Consider the following 24,903-nt stretch of genomic DNA (forward strand, 5'->3'; position numbering starts at 1 on the left):
TAAATGGTGTCACAGTACCAATTAATATTTTTATTTTATATTCCAAAACCTACATTAAGTAATGAATACATTTTCAAATGAGAGATAAATCTTGCTTTATAAGAAATGATCTCCCTTATAAATCATGTCAGTATCCATCAGAAAGGTTCACTTGCCCTAACAGTTGAAAAACATGTGTTAGAAAATAAGAATCTAAAAGCAATCAAATGTAATCATTTACATTACTTTGATTAAGTAATTGAAATAGTTACATTACTTATTACATTTTAAATAGACTTCCATTGATGTGACTCTCTCTTCTACAGGACTCTGGGTTAGAGCAAAACTGTCAGGATTAGAGCCAATCACAAGCAGCGGAGGGGCGGGTCTCTGCAGAATGCGGGTGGGGGGAAAATTACGCCGCCTAAAGTGACGGAGTCGGATGTTGTCATCGCCAAATTGTCTTCAAATTGCTCGCTTAAACTTAAAAATATTCACTTCTGCACCCAAGGAGAGCGTCGCCATGGCTTCCACGACACCCATAAAGGTAAATATGTTACACTGTAAGCCTTGATGACTGAACATTGTGTGTTTGAACATGCTATAAACAGAGGAAGAAAGAAGAAAAGCATATCTGGGTTATTTAATGCAGGATGTGCTTGCTTGTGTGTCCACCCTGGAAGTGTGGGAGAGGCTCTTGGCTGTGATCACGGTTTAAGTAAAGTTTACAGTCTTCAAAAAGGACCGGCCATCGCTTACATTTGTATCCTAGCTGCTTAAGTTAGCAAGTGTGTTATAGTGAGAACAGGTAATGGTGAACCATCCCAGGTAGAGTTGATTTAACACGTGGTCTGGCAGCGCATACCCTGCATGTCTCACTCCCTGCACACAGACAGCTCAAGTGATGTGTAATGTGAATCTAGGCTGCTGAACAGTGGTGGAGGAAGTATTCACCTTAAGTAAAAGTGGCACACTGAAAACATTATGTAACTAGGTATGGTCAGCAGAATATACTTAAAGCATTAGCTAAAACTGGAAGTATCCCTATGTGGTGTAATATTGGATTATAATATAAGGCTCCAAGTAACGATTTTCTTCTTTTTTATTCGCATTTTAAGAAATCATATTACACAATTATGCTGGAGTTACATAGCATAAGGAAAAAATTGACAACAACGGGGGAAAAAGCCACCTAATACTAGTTAATCGGATATATCAGTTAAGTAGATTAGTAGTTAAGTAAACTAAGTTAACTAATATTTTAAGGTCAGAGGATATATCATGTCAGTATACAAACAAGGAATAGGAACCCCATATATACATACGTGTGTGTGTGTGTGTGTGTGTGTGTGTGTGTGTGTGTGTGTGTGTGTGTGTGTGTGTGTGTGTGTGTGTGTGTGTGTGTGTGTGTATGTGTATATAGAGCCTATATACAGTTGAAACCAGAAGTTTACATACACTGTATAAAAAGACAACCTTTTTTTTCCTCACTGTCTGACTTTATATCAGACGAAACTTTTCCTGTTTTAGGTCAGTTAGGATTACAAAAAATATTTATATTTGCTAAATGCCAGAATAATGACAGGGATAATTTTTTAGACAATTTTTTATTACTTTCTTCAAAGTCAGAAGTTTACATACATTTCATTAGTATTTGGTAGCATTGCCTTTAAACTGTATGACTTGGGTCAAACGTTTTGGGTATCCTTCCACAAGCTTCTCACAATAGTTTGCTGGAATTTTGGCCCATTCCTCCTGACAGAACTGGTGTAACTGAGTCAGGTTTGTAGGCCGCCTTGCTCGCACACGCCTTTTCAGCTCTGCCCACAAATTTTCTATAGGATTGAGATCAGGGCTTTGTGATGGCCAATCCAAAACATTGACTTTGTTGTCCTTAAGCCACTTTGTAACTAATTTGGCGGTATGCTTAGGGTCATTGTCCATTTGGAAGACCCATTTGCGCCCAAGCTTCAACTTCCTGGCTGATGTCTTGAGATGTTGCTTCAATATTTCTACATAATGTTCTTTCCTCATGATGCCATCTATTTTGTGAAGTGCACCAGTCCCTCCTGCAGCAAAACACCCCCACAACATGATGCTGCCACCCCCGTACTTCACAGTTGGGATGGTGTTCTCAGGCTTGCAAGCTTCCCCCTTTTTCCTCCAAATGTAACGATGCTCATTATGGCCAAACAGTTCAATTTTAGTTTCATCAGACCACAGGACATGTCTCCAAAAATGAAGGTCTTTGTCCCTGTGCTCATTTGCAAACTGTAATCTGGCTTTTTTATGTTGCTTTTGGAGTAATGGCTTCTTCCTCGCTGAGTGGCCTTTCAGCCCATGTCGGTACAGGACTCGTTTCACTGTGGATAATGACACTCTCTTACCAGCTTCAGCCAGCATCTTCACAAGGTCTTTTGCTTTTGTTCTGGGGTTGATACTCACATTTCTCACCAAAGCACGTTCGTCTCTGGGACACAGAACCCGTCTCCTTCCTGAGCGGTATGATGGCTGGACATTCCCATGGTGTTTATACTTGCGTATAATTGTTTGAACAGATGAACGTGGCACCTTCGGGCATCTGGAAATTGTACCCAAGGATGAACCAGACTTGTGGAAGTCCACAATTCTCTTCCTGATATCTTGGCTGATTTCTTTTGATTTCCCCATGATGTCACATGCACAGGAAGCAGTGTGTTTGAGGTGGGCCTTAAAATACATCCACAGGTGTGCCTCTAATTAACTCAAATGTTGTCAATTAACCTATCAGAAGCTTCCAAACCCATCACATCATCATCTGGGCTTTCCCAAATTGTTTAAAGGGATAGTAATCTTAGTGTATGTAAACTTCTGACTTTGAAGAAAGTAATAAAAAATTGTCTAAAAAATGATCCCTCTCATTATTCAGGCATTTAGCAAATATAAATAATTTTTGTAATCCTAACTGACCTAAAACAGGAAAAGTTTCGTCTGATATAAAGTCAGACAGTGAGGAAAAAAAAGGTTATGTCTTTTTATACAGTGTATGTAAACTTCTGGTTTCAACTGTATATATACATATATACACCAAGCACCCATATGGTCCAAGTCCTGCTCCCCCACTAATGGACTCTCTGTAGCATTTTTTTATATATCCATAAACAAAGTGACATCATAAACAGCTAAGTTCATCTTATCATTTTCTAATTGTCACATTTAAGGTCATTAGAAGTATTATGTGTTATGTATCTCACCCATTTTTCCCATCTTACTTCAAAGATATGTACTTGATTTCTGATATATATGTTTTCCATTTCATATATTTCCTTTACAAAATCCTTCCATTAAGAGTGAATTAACTTATCATCTGTTAACCAGTTCCTTGTAATTTGTTTAATTACAGATTTTCTGATTACTAAGAACAAGTGAAAATATTTCCTATGAATTTCCTCAGGTATTTTCCCAAGAAGTAGAACTAGTGGGTTTTCATTTAAAGAAATGCCAAAAATATTTGACAGTACTCCAATAGACTTTTTGCAGAATCCACGTATAGCTTTACATGCCCAAAATATGACTATTTAAGGCATATTAAGCTATACGTGTATATATATTTAAGTATATAAGCTATAAGTAACGATTATTTTCATTATGAATTTTATCTGCCTAGACAGTGAAAATGTTTGTCACTTCCCTTAAAAGTCTATAGTAATGTGTTGTAGCTAACACAAAATGGAGCTAAACTGAAGAATGTAACATACTGTAGGTAAATTAATTTTTCAACTATATTATAGACTAGAATCTGATCATATGTTTATATGTGAAATCTTAATCTGTAAAGTACTCTTAACTAATACAGCTGTCAAATAAATGGAGTAGTGGAGTAAAACAAGTATATTTACCTGAAGCTTGAGTATTTTACTTGTGTAAACTTGCCTTTGAGCACTGCTGTTAACTGACTACAAACAGTAAAGTAAATATGTAATGAAGCCTAAGTATAAGCACAGTATTTGAATAAATACACTTACCTTAAACCACTGTTAATAACAGTAAAGTAAATATGTACACAAACACAAGACTTCTCCCTTTTTTTTCATCCATGCCTCAATGTAAAACTCATTATGTAAAGTTTAGATTTTTTACTTTTTTAAATTTGCTGTACAAATTAATTGTTCAGATATTAATTCTGATGTCTATTCATGACTTTTGTCTATTCTCTAAACTTTTGTTCAGATTGGAATAATTGGCGGTTCGGGCCTTGATGATCCTGATATCTTGGAGGGAAGGACTGAGCGTTATGTTGATACACCGTATGGAAAGGTTAGTTTTGGTCCCAAGATGTTTCTTTAAAACATATTTCAGGATGAAGTCTCCCAGTATTCTCACATATTCTGCCTTCAAAATAATATGTGAATGTATTGTTTGATTTGTAATAGCATATTTTGCTCATGTTTAACAGCCGTCAGATGCCCTGATACTGGGGAAGATCAAAAATGTTGAATGTGTGCTCCTTGCAAGGTAAGAAATGGCATTTTACTCTGCATGAAAATGTGTTTTGTATTAGCACCATCTAGTGGAAAAACTCCTATTACTACTACTGGGCAACATACAGTACATATCAGAATGAAAAGATGTGTTTTTCTCATCAATATTTAATCCATCTATTAATGAAATGTCAGATAAATCCAAGTGTGTATTTTTCACATTTCTGATATTAAATTCAGAAAACAATATAACCATTTCTTTCCTTTTTTTGTCATTAGGCATGGAAGACAACACACCATAATGCCATCTAATGTGAACTACCAGGCCAACATCTGGGCACTGAAAGAAGAGGGCTGTACACATCTGCTGGTTACTACAGCATGTGGCTCACTTCGGGAGGAGATTCAGCCAGGAGACATTGTCATCATTGATCAGTTCATTGACCGGTGAGTGGGCTTTGACCACATCAGAAAGTCCAGATATTTGTTATTTTTTTCAAATAGAATAAGATTAAGTGACATTCACTAGAGTTTTAGAGCAGCTGTCTGCAAAGATGTGAGTAGGAATTGCCATACAGTATTAAGTAGATGTAATTAAAGTTCTTATAAACAGAATATACAAATAAAAGATTCCAAGTATAACACTGGTGTGTAATTCAAAACATGGACTGGAAATGTAGTAAGAGTTTATTCTCTATTACCGCCAATGTACTGTTTAATGGGTACTATGCAGCATTTCCCATATATAGGCTCTACTAAATTAAGACCCGCCGAGGTAGAATCTGTCTGAGTTGTTTGCTGCAGTAACTCATTGGGGACTAGAGGCTACTCTGTGCACAGCCGCCTAGCTAACATCTACCAATGGTCTTAATGTGAGGCATTTAAGGAACATCAGTAAATGGTTTAAATTGAATAGATTGACCTCCTTAAAATTAATCTTTAAAACAAACTTCCCTTGTGTGAAGTTTGTAAGTAAAACTGCAATATTACTTACTAAAGTTTTATTAATTCAACTCTGTAAAATAGGATTAATACTGCTGACTGTCTAGTGTCCATTTTTTAAATAACCTCTGTCAAAAGGTTTTTGTTGGTGGTTATCCTGTAATTATCATACAGGAGGGTCTACTATATAACAATTAAAGCATGTTCCCACACATCTCACTAACAGGATTCATGTTACAGCTTGACAAGAGTGTTCAGACTCACCACGTTTGACACGTTTGTCAAAGCCATTATTTGTTTACTATCCTGTTCAATGGGAAGAGCTACTGACTTCCCAGTAGTACATCGTTTCTTGAGTGTCACAGTTTGCTTAGGGCTTTGGTGAGAGCTAAAAATGTTAACACTGTGACATTCCACCTCGGACGATAGTTAACACCGACACGATGATTACAGATACACTGGAACACAAACTGCTGCAAAGATATTTTTATAAACAGTTCAAGACTTCTTCCTGTCCGTTTCACTTTTTGTGTAGTGTATCACTTCCTCTGACACGTGAGAATGTCAGCCTTCAGTTCAAATTCATTAATTTTACTGCGCTGACACCGTCAATAACCATCAACTGTTGAGCTTTTTTCACACAGAGAAATAATTTTTACCCTTCAGTTAAACCTGGATTGATCTTAATGTCTGTAATGTGAAGAGTTTTGATTGTATTGGCTGACTGTGCAGTTTTGATTTTACTACAGAATTTCATGTACATTCTAGGTTTCGATAGTCCACAGTCTTTCACATATTGGTAGTTATCACACCACATAAATATTGTGCTTATTCTGTCTCAGGGGAGACTGTACTAAGTGAGTCCTGAAGTTTTTCTTAGAAATACACACACTTGCTGGTAAACCTGAGAATATGTTTCTGCTTTGTTGTCATGGGAAAGCATACTTTCTCAGCAGTGTCTGCCCTCAAGGCATATACACACGGTGTCCTCCAGAAGTCTGTTAACAGCAGAGTAAAATTTGATATTTTTTGCTACTTTACACATTTGAATTTGAGATCAAAACATAAGTAAAGACTGGCTTTTAGCTTTTATTTCACGCTTTTTACATAGACATAGGGCTGGGTGACATTGTGACAAATATCACAATATTTTTGACCAAATACCTTTATTGATATTGTGACAATATTGTAGGGATGGCTATTGGTGCTTTCACAAAATATTTACACTGAGATTTTTGATAAATAATCATCAGTAATGTGGATATAATGACTAAGTGGGTAAATACAAATAATAGAACAGTCTGGTACGTTCAGAACATTTTTACTGTAAGGCACCCCTTTTAAAACCAGGAAAAGACAACACTTATGCCATATTGAGATATTGAAAATCTAAGACTATCTAGTCTCATATCACAATATGAATATATTGCCCAGACCTACATGCACATACATTTTGTCATTTCATTTAAAAATAAATTTTTAATGTTGAGTCCCCTTTTTCAGATGTGCAAAAGTTAATAAATGTAGTTATAAAGTCTAATATTTGGTTGCATGGCCCTTTAACACAATTATGGCATAAAGTCAATGACCCAATGAGTATCTTGTTTGGAAATGCTTTTCCAAACCTTCAAAACAACTGCCTTCAGTTGATGCTTGTTATGGAGACTGTCTTAGATAGCCTTTTCAGTGGAAAAATTAATACTGAATAGGGTTTAAATGCAGTGACTGACTTGGCAGTCTAAAACCTTCCAGCTTTTGTCACTGATAAAAGCTTTGATTGCAGTGTGTTCAGGCTCATTGTCTTGTTGCAGGATGACGGTAGATTGGAGGAATTGCCTCATACATATCCAGACAAAATTGGTCTGGCCCCTTCTGAATTCATCCTGCTGCTGCCATCAGCTGTTCAGTAAAGAAGCAGTCACACATGCTCAAGCCATGACATTATCTCCTCCATGTTTGACTGATGAGTTGGAATGTTTTGGATTATGGGCAGTTCATGTTTTTATCCTCAGTTTTACATTCTCATCACTTTGTTTAGTTTCTAAGTTTAATTTTGGTCTAATCTGTCCATAAAACTTTGCGGTTTGCATCTTGTTGTATATCCTCTGTAATTCTGCTGCCTAAGACTTCTACAAATTGATTTCGATACTTTCACACCTGCACTGTCTATACTGGCGTTGATGTCACTGACTCTTCACAGCTCTAAAGATTTTTCTGTCATCAGCTGCAGTAATTTTCTGTGGGCGACCTGGTCTGTGTCTATTTTCAAGTTCACCAGTGGTTTCTTTTTGCCTCAGAACTCTCCACACTGCTCTACTTGATACATCCATTTCTTGTGGTCATGCGTCTCAATGACCGTTTTGTTTACAAAATGAGCCATTGCTTACAGATGAGCCATTTTTCTGTCATAGTCGGTTGTCTGGTCTTAATGTCGGTTTATCCCTCCTGGCACCAATTGCAATCCCAACAGTTGAAAAGATAGACTAAAATGAAGGCTAGACACGCACTGCCCTCTTTATACGCGAGCAATCCATACAAAAGGGATCACCTGGGCAACAAGCTGTTACAACAGTTGTTAGATAACTTTTGCATACCTGAAAGTGGGGTAGTCAACACAACACAGCCATTTCTGTGACACAGTATGTGCATTTGAGACCATTAAATGAAAGTTGATGTTTGCTCCTTTTTATTTTGCACTTATTTTTTTAAATTTCAAATCCAAACACCTGAAGTAAATGGCAAAAAATACACATTCAACTCCACCATCCACCACGCTAACAGTACATATCTACTTATGTGTAGCATACAACGAGCATGACCCTTTTGGGAGTGTTAGCTGAGTTGCACAAATTCCATTAAATAACTCAATATGTGCAGAGAGAGGTGCTGTTTAAATATGCTTATTTGTGCCCAATGAATTGTCATACAGCTGGTTAAAATAAGATAAGTAGTAAACTGCCTTCCCACAGTCGTGTCAGTGTGTTACGCTGCATACATACACGACTGCATCACGTTGTCTGCTTGTCCATTTCGCTGAAGCCGATGAATAGCTTAGCCACCAGTATCAAGCACAGACAAGATCTGTTTATCAGAAATGAGGAAGTCGCTTGTTGGGACTTGTTCAGACTTGTCCTGCAGCATGTGACAGTGTGTTTCTGAAGGCTTGGCCTTATTGATGCCACAATTGTTGTATCATCACCTCTGCTTACTCGTATTTTTATGGCTACTCCAAACCAAATATTTGGGTGATACTGTACAGAGGTTAGTGCAAGTTTTGTCACATTTTAAGCAATACTGTCTCACACAAGCATAAAACAGTGTTCATTTTCACTTCACTCTTAACTTTAGTTGGCTGGTGACATTTAATGAAAGGACTTCATTTCTTCATATCAGCCAAGTGGCATTTCAAAAACAAAGACATTAAGTTGATCTGTTTTATGTCACTGTCTATATGAATAATTAAAATGTACAATATAATATTAAGAAAAACCTTCAGATAACTTCACAACATAATTTAATTTTTACAAGCTGTTGTAGTATTTATGTAGTTTTGTAATAAAATCAGGTCAATTTTTTCCTGAAGCTTGTAGATATTAAAAGAGAGTAGGTGACATTATATTGGAAATGGATGTTTTCAGTATATTTGATGCATAGTTGTTCAATTCACATAACCTTTGCATTTCAGTTATAATTTAAATATCTGATAATTATTGATCGAGGAAAACATTCTCTGTAACAGTGACTGAGAAATGACACTGCTGATGAAATGTCAGGCCACGTTAACGCGATTTCTGTAGCATAAACGAGCATTGTGCTCGGCTCACAGATTGTCACACACACTGCTGGTATTTATTTTTGGCAGGGTGGAGCTGCAGCTGGCTGAACCTTGTTAAGTATTTACTTAAGTCTGTAATGCCAGGGTTATGAGTAAGATATAGGGTTGGGCATCAACTCACAAGATTACTGTCAGTGGAAACGTTGATATTTTAATTGTAATTTGTGTTGAAGAAAAGCCAAGTTATGCCATGAATTAGAACATTAATAAGACAATAAGACGTTTTTTTATTACTCTGTTACATCATGAGAATTCAGCATTTACAGAACAAGCCGAGAGGCTAACTGGAAACATAGATTACTCTGATGCCCCATGGACACTGGACTAAGTGAGCCAGTCTCTTGCTGCCGACTCGTCTCTTAAAGAGCAGGGTGTAAGCAAGTTGAGGCTATGCTTGATGGAGCTCCACTGACTCAGCAATGCTGGAAACTGGACAGTTGCTGACGCGGTGCCAGGAGCAGGAGCTTTCTATTTAGTGTTAGTGCTTCTACTACTACATATTTTAAATAAAATAGACTCAACCTCTGTTTTGAAACACATTTTCACTAAAATATGTCTCTAAAACTATGGCTTCCTCAGAAGATTTCTATCAGGCAAATCAACATTTAGATTATGGTTATGACATAAATTTATTTCTTTACTTTTCTGCTTGGCTCATATCATTTAGTGTTCATGTTGACATTTTCATAGAATAGTTTTGTCTGCTGAGTTGTCTCTTTGCAGTTAGTTTTTCAGTTTTATTTTCATTTGTTACATTTTTCCCCCCTTCTGCAACACATCTGTCTGTGATCAATTTGTTAATGAGAGTAAGTAAGATTTGCAAAACCTTTTTTGATAAATATGGATTTTGTGAATTTGCAGCAGCTGAATCTAGCATTTACATTCATAAGTTGCCTGTGTTACCTTAACAATAACTTTTCAATTTATTACCTTTTTGCCAGGACTACCAAGAGGGCTCAGACACTGTATGACGGGCAGCCCACCATTCCTCCAGGTGTAAGTCACATTCCTATGGCTGAGCCTTTCTGCAACAGAACCAGAGAGGTGAGTTTGATCGTAATTACTTTAAAATGAAACTACTAAACTTTATAAATATTTTGTAACTTCAAATGTCCTTTGGATGTGTGTCACAGTTGCACATTAATTTTTATTATTATTATTATTATTATTATCATCATCACCTTTAAACAATCACTAATCAATATATATTTCACTTTTCAATGACACAAGTTAGCTGATTAAAAATAGACAAGGAGTGGAGTGATGGGGAAAAAAAGCAGCATGTGAGCTGCACAGTTTGCACAGCCTGCAGGCATGAAAACGCTGAGTCAGACAACTCACCGCACACTCTGAACCACATCTTATGGACATTAAAGAATTACATTGAGGTAGTTAAAAATCGTTCTTATATTTACTTGATGAAAAGTTGTACATAGGCATGTGTATTGTGAGTCTGAGAAAAATGGTGTGTGATTCATGTTGCTCAGCCCTCATATTCAAAATGTAGCTAGATTTTAGGTGTTGTTCAAAATTTTCTTTCTACCCAGCAACTTACTTTAATATTTTTAAAACCCATACACACACATGCTATAAAACATATTTCTTATACATTTACATATATATTTTTTGGCTAGTTTTTCTGTCTATGGCCGTTTCAGATCTGTTGGCTTTTATTACTGCCATATTATTTCAAATAATTAAAACTTTTTTTTAATTTAAAATTTTTTTTTAACAAGTGCCAACAGTTGGATTGCGGTTTATTGGACCAGCAGTAAGGACTTGTTTGTTTTTGTTGAAAATAGTGCTTGTTATGTCGGGACATATTATTGTGCCAAAAAGGCCATCTCGGGTTGAGGGCAGCTGTTGCTTATCTGCAATTCACTAACACAGCATATGGATCAACTGATACCACACAGTGTAGCAGGAAGTGTGAACAGTTTTGGGGATGAGCTGACCAGCTGTTTAAGCCACGGGAAAACTTGCCACTTCTTCTCTTGTTGGTTTCATGTGGACAGTTATAGACTCTCTATCCTGGTGCAGGTTTTGGTGGAGGTGGCTCGGAGTCTCGGGGTCAAGTGCCATGTGAGAGGAACTATGCTGTCCATCGAGGGGCCTCGCTTTTCGTCGCGGGCAGAAAGTCTGATGTTCCGCCAGTGGGGTGCTGATGTCATCAACATGACCACCGTGCCCGAGGTGGTCCTCGCCAAGGAGGCCGGCTTGTGCTATGCCAGCATCGCCATGGCAACAGACTACGACTGTTGGAAGGAACATGAGGAGGCGGTGAGTGGCTGGCTGAAGGTCTTAACTGTCGTTTTTATCGTTTTGATGTCTCCTCTGTCTTTGTTTGTGTCTTGTGTGAGTCTGTGTGGCCAAAGGATGAAGCACTGGTGGTGCACCGGATGACATCACATCCTGTCACAATATGTTTATTTATAGAGCACTGTCAACTTTTTAATTGTACCACACTTATAGTGAGTTACCAGCTTCATCCTGCTGACAATTTTTTAGCATTCAGCTTAGCACAACTGGAGAGCTGATTGGTAAAAGCTGTCAGAAAGTGACCAGTACACTCATCATTTAAGCTATAAATAGCATTGTAATATTTGTGTACCGTATATGTCATAATAGGTCATTATAATAACTGGTTTTATACTTCTCCTCTCTATACCGCGCTGTGGTGACAGCTTTGCCGATGGACTGCTGCGGCCTGTTTTTGAAGCAATTCAAATAGGTCTGATCCTCATTGTCTACTGTTTCCCTTATTTGGTGAAACGACCCTAGCCAAAGTATGTAGGCAGGATTAATTGTGAGGATGTCATCTTCCTGAACTAGACGGGGGAAAAAAGCAGTATTAAAAATGTTCACAAAAATGGCAGAAAACATGGAGGAGATCGATATACAGATTGTTTTAAGTTGACTCACAGACACAATTATTAAATGTGCATATTTCTTTGGTCAGCCTGATTTCAACGTTGTGCTGGTCATATTTAAACTGATGGTCCATGACACCAATACGGAAACACACTAAAAGGCATATCCTCTTGAGCTTTTTGTGTCTCAGCCATTATTATCTAAAGTTAGAGGTATCTCTGTTCATTCTCATCTAAACTTTAAATAGTTATGTCCTCTGTATAATCATATCTGCCCCCAGTTGCTTTCACCCTTCTACTCTACTGTTTACGAATTCTCTCAGGGATTTTTCCCTATTCCCTCTAGTCAAACCACTGATTTTCTCAACAGTCTGACCAGCATTGACTGGGTAACTTCATCCCAGTGATTCGTAGGATACAGGAACCCCTGAGGGTCCATGACACACACAACCACTGGCTCTGCAAAATAATATTGTGCCGCTTCATTAAACTGCACAGGCATGCACCACTTGTACCAAGCTGCGCAATAAAACAGTTATTGCACAATAATGTCCAATCCTCCCACATTATCTTTGAGCCAGTAGTAACTGTGATATAATTGCAACACATTATATCTGTGTGATAACCATTGTTCTTGTACTTAAAAATGCTGATAATAGTAACCAGAAGGTCAAGTTTACAAAAATGGGTTTCATACTGAAAGCCTGTTTACTTATCAATAAAGGTGAAGTGGGACATCTTTTGTTGATTTGCCTGTGTTAGGGCTCATTATTTCACTTTTAGCAAAAAACATCATATTTTTGAATATTAACTAACATGTTAAAAATAGATTAAAGAAATCAATGAAAAATGAGTGAAAATCAAAAATCATAATCTAGCTTTTGTTTGTTTTCTCTTTTTTTATTTTTTTTATTTTACTCGACACTTTGGTGCTTCACACATAAGCATCAGGTCACTTTGCTCTTTCACTTCCTGACTGGAAGATTTAGTGAGTCACAAAAGGACTTTGTTTACTCTAAAGCATCGTGTTGTAGTTAGACACACGACAACATAAAGTCCTCTTTACCATCTATAACTTTCCCCTTTCTATAAATTTAAATGTATTGCTAAAGTCAAACTTTGGAGACACATTCCCATTTACATCAATGAGAAACTACCAAAATGTATCTAGTAATTTATTTATGTAATCAATAGACTAAGAGTTATAGTATTGTTTGGGCACAACTGTAATTATATGTATTTGCAGATTAGGAAAGCAACTTTTAAAAAAACACCACATATATCCTATACTTAATCTATACTTTCCAGCATTTAAAGAAATGTAAATGGTAACCTTAATTTCTCTTCATGTTAACAAAAAAAAAAAGCAAGTTTTTTTTGGCAATACTCTTAAGTCAGCTCTGTTTGAAGTAAGATTCTTCCCACGTTCCTCTTGGAGCATTTTTGCAGATGAGTATTTAATTGTACCCATCTGCAAAAAAGGGAAGTCTTTGCTTTTAATAATGGTTTGTTTCATTTGGTTTAAATAGTATTTTGAACTTTCTTCCGTGTTTTTAAGTGGGCACATTTCTAAAACACTGCATTCGCAAGAAAAAAAAAAGTTCTCTTTTATTATATATTTTATTAGTATGTTGGGTTCTGCAGAGAGGTTTGTACCATCTGTGCACCGTACGCAGACTAACCACAGAGTATGTGTGCTCTCATGACTTCCGAGTGACCTACTGTCTGTCAGACACTCGAGATAATGCAGTTGATATACTGTGTGTGGGTTAGTTTTGGCTGATTTGTCACCGATCCAGCCCAACTCACAACTCCACTTCCGAGTTCCTGCAGCTGACCTCTTCCCCCTCCTGTTGCAGAACACTCGCCACATCCTTCCGCCCCCTCCTCCTCAGTCCCTCCGCTCCCTCCCAGCTTCATACTACCTCCTGGCCTTCCCCCCTTGTTTACCCCCCCACCCGCTTCAGTCAGCTCGCCTGCCAGCCTCCGGTGCAAGCCCTGCCAGAGGAGGTTGAGTCACAATGAGTCATCAGCTTCACTGTCTTCATCCTGGCAAACACCACGAAAACATGAAACTAGTCATTGAATGTGACATGAAAACAAAGCACCCACGGGTTAATGAAGGTTACAGGAGGTAAACACTCGCACAAGACGGAAGTAATGTTTTCAGTCTAATCATTTAGAGATTGTTCTATAATTCCATTAAGATATATATTTATATATATTTTAATATCTTGACACATGTGACTGAGGCATCAGTTATTACACATGACTTTATTACACTGCTTTTTCTCATCTTCTTACATATTACTCATGTGTATAATGTGGTGATCATCAGTGTCATACACATAGCATGCCTCATTAATATCCCATAATGAATCACTGTTGTACAGGGCACAGCTGGCTGCTAGAATAACAGCATACTGCTCTTCACATCTGTACTGATGTGAACAGTTGCTTTTATTGACAAATGTGGCTGACTCACAGGACGTATGGTGACAGTGATTTGAGTAAAAATACTCAAATAGATTCAAGTAACTTTCACTTTTCAAATTTAAGCTGCAACTTGAGATCTGTGCAATACAGTGTGTTTTTGCACAATGCAGGATAGGGTGATAATTCAATATAATAATTTACTGTCTGCCAGTGGAGTCTTTGTAAAACCCTGTTGTTACGAGATCAAGTATTGTTATTAAAAACAAACAAAATTGAAGTCATTCCTAACATGACAAAAGAGTAAAAGTGGAGCAAGGTAGGTTCATACCTATTGCCATACCTTGATAAACCACATATCAATGTTGTTAGTTTCATGATACTGATTTTTAATTTTATTGACCTGCCCTAATTTTTAAGTGTTCCTAGGTGAGTGTTACAGCAAAGTCCTCATGCTGTTAACATAAAGACCCTTAAATCTGCCTCACTACTGAAGGTTTTCCCTTCCTAATGTGATCTCCTTTTAACATAATAAACATGTTAATATGTTTTTCATATTTCTCTCATGCTTATCACAACATCAGCTCTAATTTTACAGGATAGTGTCTTTCTTCACATCATGCTTTGCCACAACTAATGTACATTGAAAGATTTTTCGGAAATACAAAGAGACTGTACTTAAAGGAAGTGAAATTTGCATTGCCGTGAGCAATTCTCCTCACTCAGCGGCTGTTTTTCTTCTCTTAGGTCTGTGTTGACAACGTAATGAAGACCATGAAGGAGAATGCCAACAAAGCTAGCAGTATCCTGCTAACTGCAATCCCCCAGATTAGTCAGATGGACTGGGCTCAGACAATAAAGACCTTGAAAGTAAGTTGTCAGGTTTATGATTAATTTCCATTCAGCAAACTGGGGAAGTTGTGAAAGGAGGTCTGTTTACTGCCGAGCTGGGTATCTGGAACTGAGACCTAATTTATAATGACTTCCGTGGCACCACCTCCTAAACCTGTTAAATTTCAAACCATCCCATGCACAACTGCTCAAACAATAGGTGTTTATCATGTGATTATTATCATGATCAATTTCCCCCAGCTGCACACAGCAAGTATAAGAAACTGTCATTGTACTGTCTTGCATCTTTTTATAGCATTATAAAATGACAACGCGGTTAAATGCGCGTTAGATAAGCATGTATAGTGTTAATACTACTCAGTGGTGTGCTACCATATGACCAATAGCACTTTAACACTGGGCACATCCTTTGAATCCATTTGCAATAATCGTTTTTAATATGCTTTAAGTACGTTAAGGTCACAGGAAGGTAAGTAGTTTCATTTCTGTTGTAAAATTATCCCACCTCACACAATGTGTTTATTGGGAATGCTTACACTGAAAGTTAGTTATAAGCATTAAAACTTCTGAATATTTTTTTTTTTTTTTTAGATGTTGGTGGGTTGACAGTTGTTTTAACCAAGTATATTAAAAATGGAAGTTTTTCATTTTGACCATCGAGTACTTTGAAATAAATACTGGACAGCTTATACTTCTAAATGTAATTAGTGTTGCAGTATGGGTCAGTGACAAATAAGGGTTGACAAGATGAGCAATTCAAAAATATATTTAAAAATAGTTTTAAAAGCATGCATTGGATTTGTTAAAATGCACATTTTGTATTTTTGTTGGTTTTATGTAATTTGAAATGACATTTGCATACTTTTTTTTAATACCAAAAGTAAGACTGAATGCCCCTGAAAATGTCAAATGGTGTAACCACAAAAGAATGATGAATATTAAATGTTTTATCCACCTACAATGTTTTTGTTTCAAGTGCACTTAATTAATTAATTAATTTAAAAAAAGAACAAAGAAATGGTTCCTGATTGACATGATTCCCCAGATTAAATTTAATATTTAGAACAATTGTATTTAATTACCTTTATTTAATATAAAAAAATTATAATCTAAGATCATACCAAACTGGTTGATATGGTGTTTTATTGAGAATTTTGCATTTTTAAGCAAGTTTAATTATTTGATACAAAGTTTTTTATGGTTACACCACTTAGACATTTTTGCCATAATCCTGTAATATATTCTCTCCAAATGGATTAAAAGCAGAAATTTTATGCTGTGTCCACAAAAAAAGAGTGTGTGAAAGTCATTAATACGTTTACTTTCAAATTTGAACCCCTTTTTTAAATTTGGCTAAACTACATGGACACAAAAAAACGTAATTGAGCCGTATATGTTTTAACTGTTTTCTTTGTCTTGTTACAGTCAATGGCGCAATCCTCAGTAATGTTACCAAAACACTAAGCACGTACGGAACAATGAAGGAAAACAAACGGATACAAATCCCAGACACCATCCACACCAACACGGACAACAGACTCAACTATGCCTGTGGATTTGTCATCATTGAATCACAAGAAAGTGCCTCACATAAATAATGCATGTGCTGTGTCTTAAGCTGGACTTTCATAGGTTTTGTTTTCTTAAGTCATAATACACCTTACACCCCCCCCCCCACACACACACACACAGAAACCACCACCACCCCCGCCATTACTCTCTCTGAACACTGAACAACAACTACATCTTTCCAGCAGACGTTTTTTTTCTGTCAGTCCAACCTCATTTTTAAGTTCAAAAAGATCAACAAAAGATTCTACCAGGTATTATTTTTGTGGATTTATATTTGTTGTCGTCTGTAAACTGTCATTATCTGTATTGCTGTTAATGTAAGATATAATAAACACCTCAGCAAGATTGAGTTAGGATAAAAGAACTGTGGATGTCTCTATCTTTGGCATTTTGTGGAATACTTTCATTTGCATTTCGTCCTAATGACAATGTTAAATGAATCAAACCACAACAGCAAATCATCCATAAATTCCAGTATATGCATTTTCTCACATTATTTTTTTCTCACATGTAATACCTTTTTATATACTGTTAGATTTGTCATCGTGTAATGAAGTTAGCATGTTTGTAAGAGTGATGGGCCTTCTGTCACTCACATTAGATCAGTATGGTTCTCTACATTTGCTGCATCTGAATATTATCAAACTGAACAGTGTCTACACATATTAGCCTCCTTGCACTGTATTTCCTCTTTGTTACCTTGTCTCAACACTATGAAGACATTGTACAGAATAATTAGCTCAATAAAGGCTGCTTTAAAACATTTATATATGCTTATAAATATTGTAACTGTTCAAAGAGTTCAGGTCCTGATTACAAGTTTTTGACAAAATATTAAAATCTTCAAACAACTTGAACTGTTTAAAAGAAATGCAGTGGAATGTGATATGTGAAATGCAGGTTGGCAAACTCTTTGAGACTACCAAAAAAAAAAAAAAAGATTCAAATACTGATATTAAGAATATAGAAAAATAAATAATGGGTAAAGTAATTGTGCTTTTAAACCCTGCTGCAGTGACTGTCAAGATTAGAAAGTTTGTTCTTGCACTATGAATGATGTTTGGAAATAAATGCTGCCATTGATTGACACGATGGGCTGAATTTATGTCGAGATAAAACAGGTTTGTCACGGTGGCGTTATTATATCAGGCCAGCACTATACTGGAGACATGGTTTAAAAAGAAACGCAAACAGCAGGGTTAATTATGCTCTTTGTGGTTTTGGAAAGCCTATAAGTGTGCTCACGGAGACAAATTCAATGCTGTGTGCACAAAGTCATTAAAACCACGGGACTTAATGTTTAACTCACCGAAATGTACATTATGAATCATGCTTGGGTGCTCATTATATTTTTTTCCTGTCCTCTGTTTCTCTTTCAACCCCTCCCGACCAAATCTAACATGGCTTCCTTTTGAGGGAAATGTTCATAAAAAAATGTGCTTTGGCTATGAATAAACGGGTTTACGTCAGTGTATATGTACATATATCATAATAATAAAAGCTAATTTTTAGGCTTTTCGACTAAAAACAGCTGTTTTTAGTTATACTAAAAATAACTAAAAACATTTCTTTAGAATTTTAGTTATTTTTAGTCGAAAAGTCGCCTCACGCTTTTGCATCAGCTTTGTTTAGCAGCTTACTGATATGTTAACTTTTAGAACTGATACATAATCATGATCCTTTAGCCCAAGATTTAGCATGAAGTGTTAGGAAAAAAAACATTTAATCTGTTGCCTGTGTGTAGATCTATTAGTCCCAATGAAAGAAAAAAAAAGAAGCAAATTAGGGGAAGTCATCAAGCAGGTTTTCCTAAATTAACAGTAAAATATTGGCCTGGTGCTTTTTGCATTTGTATAATTCTTCAAACACATGGATTTAAAAAGTCATACAATCATTGTTTGTTTTGTTTTTTTAATTCTCTGGTATCCATCCTTCAGAAAATATTTGTGAAATATAGCCAACTGAAAATTGGCTTTGCCGTCTATAACTTAAATAAGTGACATTTTTATTAAAGTGCATCATATCCGAAATCTGAATATCATTGTGCAGCAAAGTGTCTGCAGACCGGTTAGTTAATCTGTTTATATAACACACACACATTTGCATGTGCAAATATCCTCAATAGCTTTCGTGTTATTTGGTTAAATATAAATACATATAAAGATATTCAGAATATGGAAATATCATCAGGTTAACAAAGAAAACGAACCATCATCTTATTTAAAAATTCCCTATTTTACAGGCTGACCGCTCCCACAGTTAAACTGTACAGTAGGATTTCCTAAAGGTTTATAACAATATTTCGATGATTCAACGGAAGCCAAAAGTACAATAAATCATGACAAAGTTTCCGTAAATGGCTGGACACCCTGAATTGCCAGGCTTTAAAGCAATATCTCTTGTTATTTGATATATCACCGACCCTACGCCGACTCATAATCATGAATTCGTTAAAAATCAAATAATGGCTTCTATTCAGCAAAAAAAGCAGTCAAATAAATATAAGTCAAATTTACAGCAGAATAGTCTTTGTGTAATTTAGGCTCCAGGCCTGTTAGGGCCCAGTTTCAGCAGCCCGTCCCCAAACTAGGCATCACAGCGTCAGGGTGTTTTACAAAGTGTCCAGGAAAGCCACCACATCTGCATGACCACTCTGCCTGGCCAAATCGATAGGCCGACAGTCTGTGTTGTCCTTGGCATGTGGGTCAGCCAAGAACTGTACCAGCAGCCGTACAGTGTCCAGAAAGCCCGTCCTGGCAGCATCATGCAGCGGTGTGGTGCCGGTGAGTCGGTCCGCCAGGTTGGGATCCGCTCCGTGCTTCAGTAACACCTGAGCCACCGGTGTGCTGCCCATCATCATGACCTTCATAAAAATATAACCGTGAGTGTCATTTAATTTAATTAGAAGAGTATTTAAAAAAAAAAAAAATCTATTCAGTTATTCTGAAATCTTACAGAAATCACAGAAGACCTTCATTAAAAAAATAAATTAAAAAAATGATGACTTATGTGTTTTGCTTTGGTCTACTTTTCAATCAATTGCTGATCCCGGTTTGGAAATGTGGCAAAATTGACACACATAAGTAGTATAACGCAATGTCCCATTTGCACTATAATTCATTATATTTGAACCAATATTTTTTTAAATGGAAAGAGGAGTGCAGAGCCTCTGGGAAGCATTAGGTCTGCTATTTAACTCAGCAAAACAATGCAACGTGACAATGAAACCAACACCGCATCTAACATGACTTGTTTAACAACATTTTAAAGGTTCCATGCACTTTAGTTTCGTTTCATTATCCTAATCTTAAAGATAAATACTATAACCAAAGGTGATTTGTGACTATTTCCTCGATAAGCTTGATCATGCAGTTTGTGATAACGCACGGCACACGGGCTGAGACGCGTCAGTCCTTTCAAAAACATATTTAAAAATGTAAAACAACATTTTCTGGTTAAAGATGATATGTCACAGGCAACACATTTGTTGTTGTAATATCCCATTTTAAAGAAAAATAACAGGATACGTCCCAAATGGATGAGAACTGTTTTTGTGTGGACTGGGTAGTGCGTAATGCGCATCTGGAGGTATTATTTTCATGAGAATATATGCTTATTATATTTTTATCGCAAGTATATACCAGGCTGTTTCATCACCTATAGGTCTATCCCATTTTAAATAGAGGCTATTGTTTTTTAGCCCGATCAAAAACAATGCAGTGCCCAAATGAAAAACCAATGTCAAAGCAGTTTCGTTTCATTTATCTCGGTGCGATTTTTTATTACAAGATCACGAAGGTAAAGTTGGACTGTATTCTTCCTCAATAAAATAAAGCCAAAGTTTGATCAGTGCAGTTCATGGTCCAAAGATTCACGGGACTCTGCGTCACTGTGTGCGCCTTACTTTTTTCAGAAAGTAAATAACACCAAACAGCCTGGTTTAAAATGGTTTCCCTGTGGTCAATACTGGTTGTATTTGGTTGATGATGTCTGTGAAGCATAAGCAGAGGTTGGTGGTGTCTGTTAAGCGCATTTAAGTGCAAAATGTGGCTTTTATCTGCCGATGAACGCGCATCTGGTGACACTGACCTGTAGAGCGGTTAGTCCAAAGCGGTTCACCCCGTTAACTTCAGCCCCTTCCCGGAGGAGATACTCCACAGCTACCGTGTTTCCCTGCGCCGCTGCTGTAGTCAGATCATCCTCGAGAGTCATTGTCATTTCCCAAACTCTGCAGCAGCGATAACCTCCGTGACAGATTGCTTTGACAGGTAGCCTGAAGATGCGTCTAGGGAACAAGAACAGCTCGCAAACAGACAGGAGAGAAGAACTGCAGCTTGTGGTTAAGGTGTTAGTCCTCGACCGTCCCAGGCTGGTCACTTTGTCCGGCTCACCGGTCGTCTGGCTCGGATAAGTAAGCCGTGCATCGCCTGTCCAGCTGTAGGTCGGTGTGTGTCTGGGCTTGCCTGTATTTTGAATGGGTGACGTAATTGTCTGTTGCTGCAGTGGCGCGATTGTGCGCATGCGCCGGAACTAGTTTTGACAGCAGGAGCACATTTTGCTTCCGTCTGCTCACATTAAACATCCATGGCTCCTCCTTATCGCGCTGTGGAGTGATGGAAACCAACTCCTCCCGACGAATGTGACAGAATCACAACAAAATCAAACTGTCTCTGGTGGTTAAATCATATCACACGATCTCCTTTTTGCAGTTTGGAGTTTGCTTGTCATTGTTCAAGTTCCCATTTATTTCCACTTAACTTTAGGCCAAGAAGTCAAAATGGAAATTTGAATTCGAAATGGTTAAACTCAATCAGCTTAAGACGATGTGTCATATGCTTGATTGATTGAAAGCTCTCAGAAAAGGTTGTTTTGTTCACTGTAGCTGATTTATCTGTAAAGACAAAAACATGTGACAGCTAACTGACCAGGAGTCAGTTATTTACCTTCATAAAACCACATAACATGACAACAGAAAAGGTGTTGTATGGCAAAATGGATGAAGACCCCAAAGAGGAGGAGTTTGTCGGCTGTCACCTGATTACCAGGGCTTCAGGGCAAAACTGAGACTGTATTACTGGGCTTTTAGATCAAAACCAGCTCTATAAAAAATGTAACACAAGAGGCTACATTTGTGGGGCCTGCTTTTTGATGTAGTGATAATAAAATATGACTCAGGAAGGCTGGTTTTAGTACATAATTGTACCGAAAACCTGCACAGCAGTATATAGTGTATAGAACCCAATTTCTGCACTGTAGGGGTGGCAAATCAAATCCTGAAACCGCCCGGAGTACCAGAGCTCCAGGGGAGCTCAGGATTTCCTCGACTGGCAATACAGCCTTAGTGTCTGCACTAAAATACCTGAAATTTATATAAAACATCAAACAAAGCGCTCTGTTTTACGTCAAATGTGACAAACTGGAATAAACCGGAATCAAATTTGGGTCAGTTTTTGCTGAGCAGACGAAAATAGATTTTTAACTGGGTGGTGGCTATGACAGCTGATTCGTATTAAGGAGCCAGTGGACCCAGTGCATCATCTCAATAGAGGCCTTTCACAGACTGACTGGAATTCCAGTCTACCTCCAAAATGGCAGAGACAACAATTACTGTGTGAAACAATAGTTGCCATTTCTATAAGAAGCTGCTTAATATGTCAGTCTATTATAAAAGGAAACTATTGACAAGTGAAGCTGTGTTTTTCACGCTTCTCCATTGTTTAACCGAGGCAGTAAATTAAGTAAGTAAGCAAGTTTCTCATTTACTGTTACCACTCATCACACGTGGATATAATGGAAAAGAGACAACCACATAAAACCGTGCAAGGCCTCTGTAAGGAATGTGCCCAGTAATTGTTCAGTAAATGAATGTATGTGGTGTGAGATCAGGATGGATAGACTCATTGTTTGTCAAAAATGTACTAATGGTTGCTATAGCTGCACCTCTAAAATACAACACATAAAGGTTGACAATGGGCTATGACTGAGCAGGTTTAGTATTTAAAAGTGTGCCCAATGGCTACATATTTCTCTTTAATTAAACAGGATTCAATCAAAAGATGGTCCAGGTGTTATTTTAGACAAATGTTATTTAAACCTGCACTGGCTTGTAAAATGTGTTCACTCAGCACTGGCGGTGCTAGAGTGTTATCTATCAGCTTATTTTTGTCATTGCAAAGTAAACTGAAACATAAAGTGCAACAAGCTGACATGCTCCTTACCTATGGAGACCAAGAAAAAACAGCTGATTTTGCAAGTAAAAACACAACACATATGACAAGTTTGATTTCACAGATGATGGTCATTCCGCATGTCTGTGGGCAGCTGAATAGTTCCTTATTTCATTCCTTGTATGAGTGGTGAGTGTGCAAGCATTTAGGTTGACACACAACCACATACGGAAATGTTAAAGTTTTATTGTTAAATTTAATTATATCCAGATTGTCAGCCAGGTCTTAATTACTCCACACCATAAAGTCACATTCTCGAGTCAATAAAATCAGAATCAAAAACAGTGTTTTTGGAAAATAAAAAGGAAGTTCATATTACAGCAGCCACTTTAGAGCACTGACAAACATATTTCCTCTTCAGCATCCCTCTGAAAAGTCAGCTAACCCCTCTGTGGGTGCAGAAGTAAAAACAACTTTTGTTAGCGGATATATAAGATAACTCCTAAAGGCCAATTTGAATTTAGTTTTCCCCACTGGCAAAAGCAGTATTAGTTTTTTTAACTTTCACATAATGTAGAAATGCTTAGACATAATTAAATGTTTTGCATTCACAATTGCACAAAAAGTACATAAGTTAAAATGCATTTGATGTGTCAAAATTATAGTGGTCAGATTATGTCGTTATATGATTATTACTGACGCTCTACTGCATTAACTGCATTGTTAAAATTGTAGCTAGTCGAGGTGGAAGTCTTTTTAACTACTCTACACACATTTGTATAATTGTATATAAGACAATCATGTTTTGCCTGTAAAGTTTGAATCTGAAAGTAACAAAGATATGTCAAATAAACATAGTGTACTATTTTCCTTTTTTGATATACTCAATATTAAAATACTCATGTAGTCTAAAGTAAAATTATCCCAAAAGGTGTTTTTTACAGTTAAGATTTTGTGAGGTATGAAATCATCCAAATGATTATTGATTATCACATGACTTTGCAGTTCATCAACTGCATGTTGATTTAACATAACATTAATTCTTGGTTTATTGCAGCCATTACAGTATTAGAGTCAAAGAGTCAGCAGTGAGAGTGTGTGTCAATAGTCTTAATTCTTAGTTTATCGACGTAAATGTGAGCAGACCTGTGTGGAATGTGTGCTTGTCTGGGGGTTCACAGCCTGTAGCGATGGAGGTTGAGTGTGGGTGGAGGTGTGTTGGTCTGGAAGTCCCCTGTGTGCGCACGCATGTGTGACTTTGTGTGCTTTTATGTGAGTGTGTGACTGTGTGTTTGGTGTGAAAAAAGAGCACCCAGAATGATTACAGACGTTATGGCTTATATGCCTTTTATGTTCTGTTTAAAGTATGGAAGAGTAAACAGTTCACAATTTTAAACAGTGAAAAAAAAAGGGATTTGTGGGTGACAATTAAAGTCAAGGCCATCATCAAACATGTCTTACTCAGTGGTTTTTCTTTGTAGGGCTCGACTTCATGACATAAGTGCATTTGGAACGTTCTTTTGGTCAGAAAAAATGCTTTAGGAAGAAAGTCCTCCTTTTCATTGCTAAATTTAGAAGCTTAGTTTGGAGGAAAGTGGTCAATAGTGATGTGGCTATCATTGTGATCTGTCAGTGAACCTCCTCTGAGCTGCATACCTCAGTTTAGCTGTTGGGTGTTACAGTATGTGGCTTTAAAATAATGAGTGAATGAAACATATACCCCAACTTGGTAGTTCTGATTTTTGTTGTTGTTGTTGTTGTTTTGTTTTGGTTGTTTTTTAAATTTCTTATCT

At 37.1% G+C, this 24,903-nt stretch overlaps 3 protein-coding genes across 3 annotated transcripts in view; 2 read left to right on the forward strand and 1 right to left on the reverse strand.

The window, feature by feature from the left end:
* Nucleotides 1-24,903, forward strand: part of ndufb6 (NADH:ubiquinone oxidoreductase subunit B) — a 334,342-nt gene that overhangs the window by 10,839 nt on the left and 298,600 nt on the right. The gene's annotated exons all lie outside the window — the stretch shown is intronic.
* Nucleotides 392-17,934, forward strand: mtap (methylthioadenosine phosphorylase). The gene is made up of 8 exons (XM_062435161.1): nucleotides 392-526; nucleotides 4,189-4,275; nucleotides 4,415-4,473; nucleotides 4,719-4,886; nucleotides 10,158-10,260; nucleotides 11,257-11,496; nucleotides 15,267-15,389; nucleotides 16,797-17,934. Exons 1-8 carry the CDS (start codon nucleotides 422-424, stop codon nucleotides 16,833-16,835), a joined length of 924 nt encoding a protein of 307 aa, XP_062291145.1. The 5' UTR covers nucleotides 392-421; the 3' UTR covers nucleotides 16,836-17,934.
* On the reverse strand, nucleotides 19,440-21,161 carry cdkn2a/b (cyclin-dependent kinase inhibitor 2A/B (p15, inhibits CDK4)). The gene is made up of 2 exons (XM_062435171.1): nucleotides 21,033-21,161; nucleotides 19,440-19,806 (listed from the first exon to the last, which is right to left on the reverse strand). The coding sequence occupies exons 1-2, from the start codon at nucleotides 21,159-21,161 to the stop codon at nucleotides 19,555-19,557; spliced, it is 381 nt and encodes a 126-aa protein (XP_062291155.1). The 3' UTR covers nucleotides 19,440-19,554.

This window comes from Scomber scombrus, chromosome 2 (assembly GCF_963691925.1).
Source record: "Scomber scombrus chromosome 2, fScoSco1.1, whole genome shotgun sequence".
Classification (NCBI taxonomy): domain Eukaryota; kingdom Metazoa; phylum Chordata; class Actinopteri; order Scombriformes; family Scombridae; genus Scomber; species Scomber scombrus.